This window comes from Crocodylus porosus, unplaced genomic scaffold, assembly GCF_001723895.1.
Source record: "Crocodylus porosus isolate Cpor-Errol unplaced genomic scaffold, CroPor_comp1, whole genome shotgun sequence".
NCBI classification, from domain to species: domain Eukaryota; kingdom Metazoa; phylum Chordata; order Crocodylia; family Crocodylidae; genus Crocodylus; species Crocodylus porosus.
Window position 1 is genome coordinate 2,178,974 of NW_017728886.1, and position 17,127 is coordinate 2,196,100.

The 17,127-nt window shown below is 44.8% G+C and overlaps 1 protein-coding gene across 4 annotated transcripts in view; it reads left to right on the plus strand.

Annotated features, from left to right (window-relative positions):
- Positions 1–17,127, plus strand: part of ADCYAP1R1 (ADCYAP receptor type I) — a 156,360-nt gene that overhangs the window by 70,482 nt on the left and 68,751 nt on the right. For all 4 annotated transcript variants that reach the window (XM_019529130.1, XM_019529138.1, XM_019529148.1 and 1 more), the window contains exon 3: positions 9,298–9,405. In XM_019529130.1, coding sequence (XP_019384675.1) covers positions 9,298–9,405 — 108 coding nt within the window. The remainder of the gene's footprint in view (positions 1–9,297; positions 9,406–17,127) is intronic.

Genomic DNA, 17,127 nt, shown 5'->3' on the forward strand with positions numbered 1-17,127 from the left:
TCACTGCGCAGTAGCCAAAAAAATACTGCACAGTAGCATGTCACAGTATGGACAGTGCTATTACACTACTGCACAGTATTATTAGGCCACAGCACAGTAGCATCCCCTGAAAGCCATTCCCCAGTGGTACCGTGCAGTAACTCCGGTACTCCACATTTGTTTAGTGCTTGCTAATACAAGTACTAAATAAATGTACAGCAATGACTGAACAGTAACACCTCGTGTAGACGCACCCACTGAATATTAATAAAGCCTGTTTATACATACATACTAGGGCTGTGCGAAATTTCGCCACCAGTTTTGTTTTGACACTGTTTTGGCTCGTTTTGAGGTGGAAACAGCAAAATAAAAATGGAACACATATGGTTGAAACAGCCTTGAAGCAAAATGAGGCAAGTCAAAACTTTTCACTGTTTCTGCACTGTTTCAACATTTTGCCCATAGGTTCTAATGGGGAAGGGCAAAACAGCCTATAAATTTTGTCATTTCTGGCCTGATTTGCATAAAGCTTGCAGGATTAGTAGCCGCTTCTACAAGCATGAATCCTGCCAAGTTTCAAGTGGATAGATGCAGCGAGGTCAGAGAAACTGCACCCCAAAATCTTGAAAGGAAAACTTGTGTCATGTGTATGTGTTAAGCCACAGGGAGGTCAAAACTGCAGAGATGGCAGCCCCTGCTGAGGCCACAAAGCCTGCCAAGTTTCAAGGAGATCAGTCTAGGGGTTTGGGAGAAACTGTACCTCAAGCTACAGACAAGTAAACTCATGACATGGGTGACAGTGTGTGTTAAGGCGCAGCAGGGTGACTGCTGCAGGGATGGTAGCCCCAGCTGCAGCCATGAAGCCTGCCATCTGTCGAGGAGATCAGTGTAGGGGGCTTCTGGGTCCTGGAGCCCTGCACCTCTAGCTGCTGACAGGCAAAACTTGTGTCATGGATATTTGTGCAACTCTGTTTGTCTTGGGGCACAGGGGGTGGGGGGAAACTACTGCAGACCTGGCTGCTAGGCCCTGCTGCAGCTACAAAGCCTGCCAGCTGTTAAGGCTATGGGTGTGGTGGGGGTTAGGGCCCTGCATCCCTAGCTACTGACAGGCAAAACTCGTGACATGGGTGCTTGTGCAACTGCTGTCTCTCATCAGGTAGCAAACTGAAGATCCCCCATGTTGGCCCTGTAGCCAGCAGGGCCAACAATACCCTGGCATGCATCAATTGATGCATCTCCAGCAAAACCAGCAAATCCATTGCAGAGAAATGATTCTCCGGCTCTACTCGGCATTGGTGAGACTGCAGCTGGAGTACTGTGTTCAGTTCTGGGCTTTGCACTTTAACAAGGATGGGTAAAGTTCAAGAGAGTCTAGAGAGGGCTTCCCATATGATCAGAGACTTGTACAGCAAGCCATACAAGGAAAGGCTGAGGGACCTGGGACTCTTCAGCCTGAAAAAGAGAAGACTGAGAGCTGACTTGGTAGCAGCTTACTACTACATCAGAAGCGTACATCTAGGGATCGATGAACAACTGTTCACCAGAGCACCCTTGGGGAAAACTAGAAGTAATGGTCACAAACTCCTAGAAAATTGTTTCAGGCTTGTTTCAGACTCAACATTAGGAAAACTACTTCACAACTAGGGTGTCCACACTGTGACCATTACTCCTAGTGATCCTGAAAGTTTCATCCAAATCAGGCCAGAAATGACAAAGTTATAGGCTGTTTTGCCCTTCTCCATTATATCCTATGGACGAAACATCGAAACAGTTTCGCCGTTTTGATCCTGTTTCGACAGAAGAGAATGGAACAGCTGTTTTGAGTCGAAACAAAATTAGAAACAAAACACTGTTCCATCCAAATGTCAAAACGCTGGTTGAAACAAAAGGCTGCCCTTTTGACCAGCCCTAACACACACACACACACACACACACACACACACACACACACACACTAAAAGCTGTGTTATCCAGCACCTTACAAGCTGGCATGCTCTACTAACTGGCATGCTGGCTTGTAAGGTAATGTGAAACTGGAAGTGCCCACCATGACACTTCCAGTTTCTCTGAACCCCCACAGTCTGGGGCAAAGCAGCCTGTGCTGCCGAGCACCCATGGCCCAGGTGCATAACAGGCTGCGCGGGGCCTGCCTCCCTGTCGCGTCTGCAGGAGGGTCAGTGATCTTGCGGGAGGGGCGGTGGCAGGAGAAGCAGTGGCCCGAAGAAGCAATGATGCCTGTTCAGGCCACTCAGTTAACCAGCATATTTTATCTGGCATCCCCCATTCCTTTTACTCTGTGTGTGTGTGTGTGTGTGTGCGTGTGTGCGTGCGCACACAGACACACACATATATATACGTATATATGTACATGCGTGTGTGTGTGTGTGTATATATATATATATGCGTGTGTGTGTGTACAATATATACTGTAAGCTGTTTGGGAGAGGGGCTGCTGGTCTATTATTTGTCTCTTGCAAAGGTTGAGTGGATTTTCAACATGTAACAATTGCACACAGTTATTAGTAAACAGCAGTATTCTTTCTAAATTGAAGGTCTTCCATTATGCACTTTACGTATTCAGGAATTTATTTAGTGATTTTTCCCCTCTTCTCTTATTCACCCCATGGCCAGCATTTTCAAACTGGAGTAATTATTTTGGACGTGGTGTGTTTTGGATGCTGGAATAGAACCCCCTTACAAGCTCTTTGATTTTGAGAAAATATTGAGGAATCGTATCAGATCAAGTCCCTTTTAATTGCCTCAGTCTGACCACCCAAAACCGCCATTCTCTTTTGAAAATGTAGGTCCCCTACCCAGAGACTTGCTTATGTCTGGTTTTTTTATTTTTTATTTTGGTATTCATTTAGATTTATGAAAGAATGGGAGATGGCTATTTCATTTTCTCCCTCCCTATAAAAGGCTTTATGCCTAAAATGCCCTTTCAAAGTTATTGTGCATGGCATAATTTAGTTTAATATGCTGGCTCTCGACATTACTTTTCCTCCGATATTGCTCTTCCAAAGCAAAGTGACCTTGAAGATAATATTTTAAAACAAGAAATGAATTGAGGAGGTAAAAATCATACTGAATGTTGTAAATCAGATGGATTTGTTTTTATCTTAGGACTTGACTTTGAATGCATTTTTCATGCAAGGAAAGAACACAATTATTGCTTTGCTGGTTAAAAATATGGGCCAAATCCTCAGGGTTTTTTTGTTTGTTTGTTTTGTTTTTAATATCTCTAGTGTTATGCCATCTTAAACCAGATGAAGGTCTTGCTCTATGTTTTTTAGGCAGCACCTTGAAAAGAGAGAGAGCTGAAATGACAGTATTGTTTTTCTTCAGCCTGTGATCATTGGAGGAAGGGAATTTAACACTATCTCGAAAAAGGTCTTTGTCATTGGTATTCAGTCAGAGTTCCAAAGACTTTTCTCTCAAGGACTGGTTCAGACATTTCAGATACGACAGGAGCCTTTCGGTTGCCATGAATAGCATAGGAAAGAGAAAGCATGTCGTTTTGAGACAGCCTGCGTTCAGTGCTAAGCACGCAAAGAAAGCTTGTGTGAGCGCTGCGGAGGGGCATCGGGGAGAATTGGAAGGGCTTTGGCATTGTCTTAATTTAGTCTTCAGACAAGACATTCAAACAATGAGTGTCTTTATTATTCAATTTATAGTGAAGTCATGCACATCCCTGCACATCAGACAAGCCAAATCCATCCTTGGTGTAACTCTTTTGATCCTGCTGGGCACGTCTACACAGGTGCTTTACTGTGCAGTAAAGCCTCACCATCTACATGCACATGGCAATTAGGCCAGTGTAGACCGATTTACAGTGCTGTCAGAGAGTCCCTTCGGACACAAGTAAGATGTGACGATGGAGTAAATTACTGCACTTAAACCTACATGTAGACGGTGACGCCTGGATTAGTTTACTCTGGCTCAAATTGCCCTGGAGTTTTTTCCGTTGCATAAATTGCACATGTAGACATGCCCGCAGAAGTGAATTTGGCCTTGCTTTCCTGAAAAATAAAGTGCGTGTGTGCCTCTGTGTATGTGTGTGTGTATGTGTGTGTGTGTGTAATTGCACTGCAGGATTATAACTGAGGTCACAGCCCCATTCTTCTAGGCCCAGGACACATGCACAGGAACATACAGTTCCTGGGCTGAAGAACTTACAATCTGAAGAGAGTAGTGTCATCTCCCTTTTAAACAGGGGAATAGCGACAAAGAGCTCTAAAGAGCATGGGCCCATCAATCACTCCACAGTTAAAAAAAAAAGAGGGGTGGGATTTACAGAGCACGAGCTATTCTGTGGCAATTTCCCATATACCCTCTTCTACTCAACGGTAAATGAAAGCTAAGGCATGGTAGTTTAATTGTGAAACTGGAGCAAGCTGCCCTGGGATGGTTTGAATTTACTGTAGCATGAGAGTGCATACATAGGCAACTGAAGTTCTGTGAATCCCCTCCCCTCTACTTCCCATGTGACTTTTTTACTGTCAGACTAATCATCTACAGCAGCATTGGGACCTCAGTTCTCAAGGTCCTGAATCCCAGTCAAGACTATTCTTCTACAGTCAGTTGGCTTTTCTTATTGGCTTAGACTGGGGTGCTCAATCCTTAGCTCTGGGGCCAGATCCAGCTCCCAGCACATGTCATTTGGCTTGTGGGCCACCTGATTCAGGGCTCTGGAGCCTGATCCTGGCACACGGAGCTAAGCAAAAATGATGCAGGTCCTGGGGTCTGGCATGTGGGGTCAGTGTGGGGCCCAATCCAAGAACATGGGGGGCCAGCCAAGGCTCCATGGAGCCCAATGCAGGAACGTGGGCCCAATCCTGTTGCAGGGGTCAAATCTGGCTTGTGGACTTGCTGGACGTGACCCATGGATCCTGTTAGGGAACATGACTTCCGAGGGGGGATTGAGGGAACTGAGTTCATGTAGTCTGGAGAATAGAAGACTAAGGGGGGATTCAGTAGCAACCTTCAAGTAACCTGCAGGCGAGCTGCAAAGAGGATGGAGCTGGACTGTTCTCAGTTGTGGCAGATGACAGAACAAGGGAGTCATGGTCAAGTTGCAGTAAAGGGAATTTAGGTTAGATATTAGGAAAAACTTTCTCACTAGCACGGTAATAAAATGCTGGAACAGGTTACTCGAGAGAGGTTATGGACTCTCCATCCTTGAAGTTTTTTAAGATGGCAGAGCTTTGGCTGTTATGATGGTCCTGCCTTGACCTGGGGACAGTCCTGCTTTGAGCAGTGTTTGAACTAGATGTGACCTTCTGAGGTCCCTTCCAATTCTCATTTTCTATGATTCTGTGACTGGCCCCATGCCACTGAACCTTCTGGTCCCGTGGGCCAGATCAATACCATGGACTTAGATGAGGGCTATCTAAAGGTGGCACTTGGGCCATGTGGCCTGAGAGGGGTTAATCTGGCCTAGGTGCCTCTCTTCCCTGACTGCTTTCCTCCTTCTGTTGCTGGGGTCCCCATAGTCCAACTTCTGCCTCCTGCCCCCACCCTTGGGGTAAAGTATCATAGCTTGAGAGGGCCCAAGGCATCCTCAGGGTCCCAGAGCCCCAGTGAAGCATGGTGGCACCTGTGCAGTGTGGTAGAAAGGTGCCTGGTGCATGTCATGAGACCCTCTGTGGCCCATATGGCCCCCCCACTCCTCAGATGCTGAACCACCCTGGCTTAGATATACCATTAATGTGTTTTTTTTAGTCCAGATTTATTTGCTTGCAGAGCATTACAGAGATAACTTGGGTACCTCTGTGCCGTGCATTAGACTGCAGTGCAGGTATACCATTAGTGCACTGGTACCTGACCTACCAGGCCTGGTAATGTCCCTGGACATTTCCATCAGGAGCTGGAATCTTCATGATACCAAATGTATAAATATGCTTTGAAAGTCCATGGCTTTGAGCCATCTGAGGAATCAGGTTTGAATCTATCAGTAGGGGAAAACAGCAGTGAGGCCCCCGTCTGGCAAATAATTGCATCAGAACTGTACAGAAGTCGGGCTGGAAGGAGCCTTCAGCAGTCAACTTCCCCAACCCTCTGCCCGAGGCAGGGTCGTCTCTATCTGAACCATCCTATGCAAATCCAGTTCAACCTCTTAGCAAAACTACACAGTCAACCCTGACACAAACCCACAGCATAATTCCCTAACCTGCCACAGGTAAGGCAGGGGGATCATGGAGTCATTGTCCTGTTGTTGCAAGGTTGTTAATATATACTCCATTGACCTAAGGAAGAAGGCCATAGCCCTTGCGACACAGGAGGGCAAAATCTCTCGCTATCCCATCCATACCAAGCCAACCAGAGAGTAGACGTGCTTCCTGACCGCGAATTTGACAATTGGTCTCACCCTGGCTGAAGGGGCCAGACCCTCTAGTTAGGAACCGGCAGCTTTAAGTCCCAGCAGGAGCACTGGCACAGCCCAGTCAGAATCCTTAGCTTTGGTTGCAGCTGGCACCCAATGCCTTTGAGGGCAAACAAGCAAACCAAAAAACTCTGACACATGCAGGAGTGTTGGGAGGAAACTATTCCCTCCTGGCCCAATGCGGAGCAACAGAAGGACAGTTGCAATTGAGGATACCTGGTTATATGATGGCTCACCTATGAGAGGGAGAACTTCACATTACCTGGACTTTAGCAATGTGCATGCCTTCTCTCGCCCTCTGCACATCTTTTTGCTTCATCCCATCCCTGTGTACCAGCTTACAATAGCGGGTAGGGCACAAGAGTAGGATGAAGAGGACCTGGATTCCTTTCCCAGCTGTATCATGGCCTGTTGGGTCAAACTGAGCCCATCCTTTTGTCCTTCTGTCCTCCTATTTCTCTCCCTTTTTTTGCCTGTCTTGTCTTTTTAGCTTATAAGCTTTTCGGGTCACAGGTAGTCTCCTGCTATGTTTTTTTTTTTACAGTGCCTACTATAATGAGCTCATTTTTCAGATGTGCTAGGTACTGTCATAATAAACAGAGCTCCGTTATCACTGACTTTTCCCTGTTTATTTTATGCTGTCATGCGGGTGTTTTTCGTAGTGTTTTGGGGGTACTTTCTGTTCTCTCTGTGCCAGGGATTACATGAATGTTGAAGTGCATCTAATTAAAAAATTAAATAAAAACATTTTTTTCTGCACTTCCACCAAAGGTGTTTGATTTAAGGGAAGGAGACCAGCAGGTGGTTCACAGAAAATCTCATTAGTCGCTTTGATTGTTTCCACCACCTCTTAGAAAAGCATGTCTCATTACCCAGCATATTTACATAGCTCCTGGCTTTGTACTGACTCTCCTATAGCAGAACATTATAGAATACATGATTTAATTTCTTTAGATTTAAACAGGCAAAACACAATTCCTACTGGGTGACCAGACACCATCTGCAAAATCTAATAATGTTAAATTTGATCTGGATTCCTATCTTCAATACGCTGAATGTACAATTAACTTTGCGAGTCCATGCTTTTGAGCCCTCTGGGGAATCGGGGTTAAATCTTTCAGTGGGGAAGAATAGCATTTACACAGTAAGGTCCCTATCTGGAAAAGGGTTCAGCAGAAAGAGCCTAAATGTGCATTTCTTTAGAATGCCATACAGGAAGGGGGTTTGCAAAATCTTTGCAGTGACCCTGGGGTAAGTTGTAGCCAGCATTTCTGATGAGGTTCTGAACTAGGGGTGCATGATGCCTCTTTACCACTTATGTTACACTTGTTTATATTTCTATCATTTGATGCTCTTACACTTTCTCTGCAGTTTTATTATTTATTATTTATATTTATTATTAATAGCAATAATATATTGAGCAGCCCTAGTGTGACCAACGCTGACCCAATCGTGCAAACACTTACCAAGGGAAGCAAGCACCCATTTAGTGTTTCAGTATGTAGCCCTTTTGCAGTAAAGAGATATACAGGATTTTTATTCCCACTCATTGAAGCCAATGGAAACACTCCCTAGTAAGCTTTTGCCATAAAGTCTTTTCTTTTTAGCTGATGTAAATGAACATATCATCACTGAAATCCATAGAGCCCTAATCATTTGGACCAGATGATGATCTGGTGATCTGTCTGAGTACCAGGTCCTTGTCTCCAGACTGCCATGATAACTTAGTAGGGAATAATCTGCGAAACTGATTTGCTCTGCAGTAACTGTCACGTGCTGATGCACCCTGAGAGACCTAATTCTCATTTTTACAAGATTTAGGCATTTAGTTCTATCCTGTTGACTTTCTAGAAGAGAAGGGTATCACAAGGTCGGTTCAGTGACTGTAGGCTGAAGCTTGACCAATTGAGACTTGAAATGAGATATGAATTTTTAACACAATAATTTGTCTAGGGGACATAGCAGTTTCTCTATCACTTAAATCTTTAACTTAAGAGGGGCTATATGTCCTAAACACATTTTATACCTGAATCAGTAGTTACAGGCCTGATATAGGAGTTACTGAATGAAATTCTCTGAATTGAGGCACAGGAGGTCCAACTAAGTAAATAAAGTTGTCCCTGACAGCCTTACAGTCGGTGAATTTAGGGACAGGACATTCTTCAGCTGTGCAAGGGGTCAGAAGATGATGCTTAAATTCCCTTGGAGTCTATGAATTAATTCTGTCTCCACTGGGAGGTTGCACTGGGAGGTGGTAAAGAAGATGTTTGTGTTGGCTCTTTTGCTAACAGGACTCTTCTGATTTTTCTCATTTTTGGTAATCAGGTAACACAAGGAAAAGATGGAGAGGCTCCAGGTGTCCTGCCACACCTTGATGCAGTAGGGCCAAATCCACAGACCCTGGTCTTCAGGCTATCCCTCTTTAGGCTAACTCCCAGTGGGTCACATCATAAGAAGTGCTGAATCTCTGCAACTTCTGATAAATTCTTGGGGATTGGGGTGGTTCGGGGCATCAGGGCCTGCCAGATCTGAGCCCAGGGACTTGCTTGCCTGAGGAAAAAAACTAATGACACGACTAAAAATTTGGCCCGTCGTATTGACAGATAACTACATGTCAGAAATATTTCCTTCATGGGGCCATATTCCCTTGGTGTCACTTGGAGCAGGTCTGCTGAAGTTCAGGCAGATTTTGCCCACCAGTGGGTTTAGCCCTGACCACAGTACCACACTAAATGCCCCACATCTAATACCATCCCAGTCGATATAAATTAATTTACTCTGGCATAGGCTGGTTTGAAAGCGTTATTGCCTGTCATAAATGAGCACATGCTTAGCAGTTGGCCGTGGAGGTGCTGGGAAATTCTACTGTAAAAGAACTGTATCTGACTGCAACTTTCCTTTCCCCCCCCCCCGCCTTTTTTTTTCTCCTTCTCTAGGATGCCCAGGGATGTGGGATAATATTACATGCTGGAAGCCTGCGAGCGTGGGTGAAATCGTCTTTGTCAAATGTCCTGCATTCTTCAGAATGATTAACTCTGAAGATGGTAAAGTGGCTTCTCCTTTTGTTCCTTTGTTCCAACGGGTGGGTAGATAGCTGGTAGATAACTGCGTGAGTGTGTGTGTGTGTGTGTGTGTGTGTATGCATGTGTGCAAAGGAAAAATGACACAGGATATGAGAAAAGAAAAAATCACCATGGCACTGGACAGATGTCACCTTAAACCATTTTAATAGGGGAAGGTCACTTGTTGCTTGGGGTAAACTGTTCCAGTTTAGTTGTTACAGACATTTGCTTCTTCTGCAGTATAAATGAACTAAATTGGTGTAACCTGAACTCTGATTAAAACCACTATAGGGATGGGCAGATGTAACCGTTATATTGGAACATGTATGGCAGCATAATTTAACGCAGATTGAATTGTTACATCTCTCCACACTCTCCTTCTAGATAGGAAAGAGAAAGCTCTCTCGTCAGATACCCGCTATAGTCACTGGGAAGGGTGATGGCATATTAAAGGGTCTGTTGCTTGCTGCTAGTACAGGTTTGAAGGGATAGTTGGGAGTAGGGGTGTACAAAGTGGGTCCTATTCAATTCAGATTCAGATTTGGCCTGAATCAGGGAGAGTGATTTGATTAATTGATTTGGATCGCTGTCCCTAATTCAGTTTGGCTGAAAATTTGATGCTGATTTGGAAAATCAGCGATTCGAACATAGACACAGCTTTAAAAGTTTTTTCTACATGCCTTGAGGTAGCAGGCATGGCTCGTGATCACTGTGATACTGGGGCACATGAAGCATCCCACAGGATGCAGGGGGGCGCCACATGCTTGGCAGCAAACCGAGAAATGGACTGGAAGTACTTTGGGTCCACTTCTGGGTCTGCCAGGGAGCATACTGGGGGTCCCCCACGCTTCCCTGGCTTGGCGATTGGCTGCAGGGGGACTCCTGGTGCCCCCCGCAGACCCAGGAAGCACCAGTTGCTGAGCCAGGAAGGTGCAGGGGGGCCTCCCAGCGTGCTCCCCGGTGGACCTGGAAGTGGACCAGAAGTGCATCTGGTCCACATCCAGGCCTGCTGCTGAGCCTGCTGGGGAGCCCCCGCACTTCGGTGGGATGCTCCATGTGCCCTAGTATTGCAGCATTCACAAGCCACCTGCTACCTAGAAGTATGTAGAAAAAACATTAAAGGCTGTGTCTATGTCCAAATTTCTGAATCTTTCCGAATTTCTCCAAATCGATACAGATGGTTCCGATTCAATTCGGAGAGATTAAAGGGTACTCTGATTTGATTCAGATTTGGAGATTTGACCACTGAATTGGGCCAGAACTCTGTTGAATCAAATCAGGAACCAAAGCTTTGTGCAGCCCTAGTTGGGTGTAGGGGTTAGGGAACCTGTTCTGTGGCCAGTAAAAATGACTCCTGTCCTGGAGCTCCCTTCATTAGCTCCAGGACAGGAGTGGCTGTCTTTATATGCCATCAGGAGCTCCTGGCTCCCTGTAATGAGTGTAAAGCGGGAGAGACTGCAGTCCTTCTGTCTCACACATCCATTGGTGTAGCTAAATGGCTGGCCAGGATGTTGCTGTTTCTTCATCTCACAGTAGTCAGCTAACGACTTGCTTTTTCTTCACAATGTCCAGTGATGGAAGGGTTAAATAGCAGCTTCCCCATAGAAGGATTCTAACAAAATTCAGTTTTGACCCCTGTCCCTCTACCACAATCATGCACACTTCCACATTTCCTAGCATGCTTCATACCCCCAAAAAAGACCACATGCCTTGGTTTTGAAAAGCAGAACAAAGAAGGAAAAAAAGACCTTTCCTTGATGACATCTATGACAGCAAGTAAGTGGCAGCAAGTAACTGAGTAGGGAGCTCAGTGTGCTCAATGGGCCTTATTTTCACCCACCGCCTTATTTTCACTTCTCCCTGGCACAGCCCTATATTGCAGTAAATCCCATTACTGCATTTCCTTGTTTATATGGCGTACCCCAATCTCCAGCAGCTGATTTTGAATGAGTGTTGTACGTGAGAGAATATAGCATTTTCCCATGAATATCCATACATGATAAAGTCCAAGGATGGATCCAGGGGTGGGAGTTGGGGGTGCAGTAGTACAATTGCACCTCCCCTTTGATTCCTGCTCCACCTAAAGTTTAAAACCAACTGCCTGGGAAGGGCAGCAACATTTCTATTAAGTCAATGTTGATAAGGCCGATTGACTCTGTGGCTCATTGTCATCTCCCTGATTCCTGCTAATCTCTCCGCTCTACAAGTGTTAATGATGCTGTTTGACTTTTAACAATCTTTATGTGCCACTATTCAACCTTTCTTTTTTTCACCCCTGTTGCTGTCTGTTTGCCATTCCTAGTACTGTCCCTTCCATTTCACAGCCTAGGGGACTGTGCTTAGCTGTATCTAAAAACCTTATTTCAGGTGTTATCATATTGACTCAGGTGTAGAAATGACTGACAGTGAAGTATTGGAGGCACTGCCAAGTCACTCAAGAAGCCTAGCTTTTGTTTTCTGAATCTGAAAAAGAGACATACATTTAATTAAAATGTATTTAATTATAATTTAATTATAATTAAAGATGTACATTTAATTCTAGTGACTACAGGACCAGTGACACCATATCTTTTGATTATTTTGCTATTTTTCCCCTAGTTTGTTGTGTTTTGTTAAACATAATGTGCAATCTAGCAAATTAGCACACATTCTAATAGTGATAATTATTTTTGCTGTGAACTTAAACGGAATATTTTAGAGCTAGGCCCCTAGCATATTAGCGAAGTTTCTCTTTAAATGGAGAAAAATGTTTTGTGTTGTATGCAATGATGTGCTACACATTCTGCAGCACCCCCCCCCGCCCCGAAAAAGTCCTGGATCCACCCATGGTAAAGTCCATGTTTTTAAGGATGCACCTGCAAACATTGTACACACAGAGCTTGACATATGTGAGCCTGTGACATTTCATGTGCTCATATACATCCTCACTGCATGCATACTTTGGAGATTTACCAAGACATGGAGCAAGCATGATTACACTTGTGACAATTCATTGGGGTTTTAACTGACCAAAGAGAGTAGGCTCAACTAAAAATAATGATCACTTCTGATGGCAGCACAAAAGCCTCAAGTAATGCTGAGGTACTGGTTTATTAGTGACTCAGAGCAGTAATGCTTGAATCATCCAAGCTTAATGATGATAGAAAAATAACATGCTGGTGTTTTATGCCGCTCACCATCAGTCCAGGCAGAAAAAAATATTCTCCCTCTCTCTGGGATTTTGAGCTTGAGCCTTGGACATGCATCTACATCAGCCTCATGCACATCGTTCAGCTTGGCTGCTAAACTACTTCAGGTCATCTCCAAAGCAGCGAATACATTCAAAGAAAAGTTTTCTTCTCCCTGCCTCCCCCTCCCAGCTGCGAGTCCAGGATTCATTAGTGCGCTCACTCTCCAAGCAGAAGGCTTTTATGTTATTTATTGTGCATCAACAGACGGCTGATTTATCATTTTCTTCTGATATAATTATAGCAGCCTGCTTTCAATAGAGGGACTGTCTCGCATTCCATTCAAAAGCCCCAGTTCGGAGTGGTTTGTGATGCGCTTTCTTTAAATATCCTTCAACTGAAGTTTGCAGTATACAGGATCTGCTTTTCTTTTTCTTTCCTGTTTGCAAATGCAGTGCTCATGGATGTTCCTGGCTTGACAGCACAGAGAACATCCTGTTTACCCACAGCGCAGGCAAGCTTTCCCCACACTAGCCTCCCCCACAGACCTCTCCAATCTCCCTAATTTCTAGTGGCATCAGACAGTTAAGGTGTGCCGCTAAGCTGTGGTACCCTCTCATTTGCATGTGGAAAATGCCTTACATCAGAAATAAATATATGGGGAACTGCAGTGACAGAAAGATCCATTTACATTAAAGAGCTGAAACCCAAGGACTCCTGTGCAAATGCTTTTGCATCCTACCTTTTTGATTTTTGTTATACAGGTGGGCTTTGGAAAGTTGAGAGCTCAACCCTGAGCAGAGGGGCGAGAGGGTTGTCTTCTATAAAAACCCATCCGCCCTTGTGAACCGGGTACGGAGAGCAACTAACAAAAGGGCCAAGTGTAACTCTTGAAATAGCTGGTGTTATGACATAGATACCTGTTCACCCACCAGATTAATAGCTTTTAGCTCTTTAACAACTGGACTGATCCATTTTTCATTTTGCAATACTAGCCAAGAGGTGAAAGGATCTAGGTCCCTTATCAATCCCTTGCGTTGCTCATACCCATGTGAACTCTTGGCATCAGCCAGTGTTTCATTAGGAACCCCCTGAAAATGTCACTTTTCATAGTAAGGTTCCATTAATAAAGGCGTTCATGCCGAATTAACGAATGCTTAATCAAATGTAAGATGGTTATGGAGTCCAACATGTTACTAGATGCCTCTAACCATCTATAACTCCATCCACAGATGTTCTTATAGTGGATGAAAGCAGGTTAGAGCCCTCAATAGTAATTTATATTAATAATTTATTAACTCCCAACACATCGTTTACAAATGAAACCTTATTAAAAATATCTGGCCACATTCATGGGCTTAATATACATTTAAATTACTTTGGCTTAAATATCCGGGCAGCAGCTCTGCAGAAAAAGACCTGGGGGTTTCAGTGGACCATAAACTGAATTTGCAGTTCATTGGCAATGAACTGAATTTGCAGTATGAGCCAGCAGTGAGCCCTTGTTACTGAGAAGGCTAACGGCATCCTGGGCTGCATTGGTAGAAGCGTTGCCAGCAGGTCAAGGGAAGTGATTATTCCCCTCTATTCAATACTGGTGAGGCCATATCTTGAGTCCTATGTTCAGTTTTGGGCCCCCACTACAGAAAGGATGTGGACAATTTGGAAACAGCCCAGCAGAGGACAACGGAAAAGGTTGTGGGGCTGGGGGACATGACTTGCGAGGACAGGCTGAGGGAACTGGGTTGATTTAGTCTGGAGGAGAGAAGACTGAGAGGGGATTGAATAGCAGCCTTCAAGTCCCTGCAGGGAGGTTTGAAAGACGATGTCGCTGGACTGTTCTCAGTGGGGCAGATGAGAGAACAAGGAGCAATGGGCTCAAGCTGCAGCAAGGGAAATGTTGGTTAGATGTTAGGAAGAATTCTCTCACCAGGAGGGTAGTAAAGCACTGGAACAGGTTACCCAGAGAGGTGGTGGACACTCCATCCTTGCAGGTTTTTAAGACCCGGCTCCACAAAGCCCTGGCTGGGATGATGTAGTTGGGGCTGGTCCTGCTTTGGGCAGGGGTTTGGACGAGATGTGACCTCCTGCGGTCCCTTCACACCCTCACTTTTTATGATTCTATCATGACTGCCACAGGAGTACATGAATAACAGCAACCCAAAAGATGAAAGTGTCCACATTATGTTGTGATATTAATTTCTGGCAGTATATACATGGTAAAGTAAAAGCTAAACAATAAAATTCACATCTTGCAAGGGGCTGGGCATTATGATGGTCTTTTCAAATCTGACAATGGCTTTAGCTATGCAACTTTTTTGTTTTTAATTTCCAATCTAAGTGCCTGGTAATACTTGCATTGGTTTGAGTTGGGGCAGAGTACTCTTGGTTGCTGAGCATTTTTTTCACATTTCATATTATCCGTTATCTTCCATATGAAATTCTTCTCAGTCTTCCAAGTCCCTCTGTTCCCAGGATACAGCAGCATAGATTGTTTTATTTTAAAAAAGAACAGGAAAGAAAGGGTACAAAAGATCACGTCTCAAGTTGCACTCATCTAAGCTTTGCAGTATAGCTCCCAACTCTCTTGTGTTCAGAGTAGGTTAAGGACAAAGCCAGACATCTGAGTTGTTGCTCTGACAGGATCCCAGCATGCTGAATATCTTCTGAAAATAGATTTACGTGACCTCCATCCATCAAGTCAGGGAAGTTACTTTCAATTGAGTCTTTGAGGCGAGGTGTAGTGTTGCTCTTCATGATGATTTTCGTAGCTGAGTTCCCATTCTGACTCAACTGCCAACACGTCCCTGTTTTCACTACGTTCTGAGCATTTCAGAGCATCTTCTCTAAGCAAACAAATTGTGGTGATGTGTGGCAAAGCTATGATGCTGCATGCAGTGCAATCTTATGAAGCCAGGTCAAGAGCCTGCAGAGAAGCCTCTTGTCCCCAGTAAATGCACATTACAGAGCTGAGGTTCTGGGTAGAAATGTTAGTTTGCTCTTTTTCCTATTTTTCCCCATTCAGTGAAAATGCTACATGGCAACAAGATCTGTTGAAAGCCAGAAAATACTCATAACTCTCTGCTTTGCATGATTGAGTGGTTTTGAGATGATTAACCCTGTAGATCCCGATGAACGGGGATTTGATAGCAGCCTTCAACTACCTGAAGTGGGGTTCAAAAGAGGATGGAGCTGGACTGCTATCAGTGATGGCAGATACAGAACAAGGAGCAATGGGCTCAAGTTGCGGCAAGTGAAGTATAGGTTAGGTATTACAAGGAATTTTCTCACTAGGTAATAAAACACTGAAATAGGTTACCCAGAGAGGTGGTGCAATCTCCATCCTTGGAGGTTTTTAAGGCCCTGCTAGACAAAGCCCTGGGTGGGATGATGTAGTTGGGGCTGGTCCTGCTTCGAGCAGGGGGTTGGACTAGATGTGACCTCTGGAGGTCCCTTCCAACTCTCATTCTCTATGGTTCTGTGATGTGAGTGGCAGCTGTGAGGCATTGTTACCAGATTTGCCCATCACTTTGGGGTGTGCTCATTTGTTAGGGATACGTTTCTAGGGTCTTTGTAATTCTATCAGTGTGCTGCTTGTGTTCTTGTGTTTCTATATCTCTCTTCTGCAAGTCCTCACCCCGATGGAGCTATCTTGCAGGACTCAGTTTCAATGGGGCAGGGTTCCTCCAGTCACCAAGTCGGACTCCGGACTCCAGACTCCGGACTCCGACTCCGACACAGACACAGACACAGACGTGACGCACCTGACCTGGCCGGGTTCATCAGCATGCACAGGCTGATACCTCATATGCCAAGAATCAGAGCAACAATAAACTGCGGTCAGACACAAGCACATGGGTAAACAGAATACCTCTGAATCCAGCTGGGTGTCCATTCAGTTCATTAGGGCACTCCTGAGTCAAACTGGGTCAATCAGCCTGTACAAGCTGATCCCCTTATGCGTTTCAAACTCAGCACATCCCCAATCTTTAGCCTCTTGATGAGCGGACCCCACAGTATTTTTGAGCTTCACAGGGATCTTTAGCTTAGGTAAAAGAAGCGTTGCTGCGGAGCAAGTGGGGAAGGAAAAGTAAAGGAAAAATACACCCGGTTACCGTCAGCTTGACTGTAAAAGTTATTTGTTGCTAAGTATATGAAATATGTAACGGCACTAGTAATAGGCATGCGAAGGAAAACAAACACAAACGATTACAATACTACCCTGGTTTCACTAAGCATTTGGGGAAACTTAGCTCAAGCTTAACTAATGCAATCCAGGTTCAGAAATCTGGGCCTAGCGAGAAAAAAAGAAAAGAGAGAGAGAGCTCGAGAGCCGGGATCTCCCCAGTCCAAGGCACTCGGGTTCCAGCGCTGACAGGGTAAGTTCTCAGCACAGTCCTTGGAGGGAGACGATCTGTTTCCCCCAGCTTCGCGAGAACAACGGCAGATGGTGCCAGGGCGATTTCTCTTCTTGAAGCACAACTTTCTGCTTTTTTTTTTTTTTTTTTTTTTACAGTTTTTTATACCCTAGGTTCAG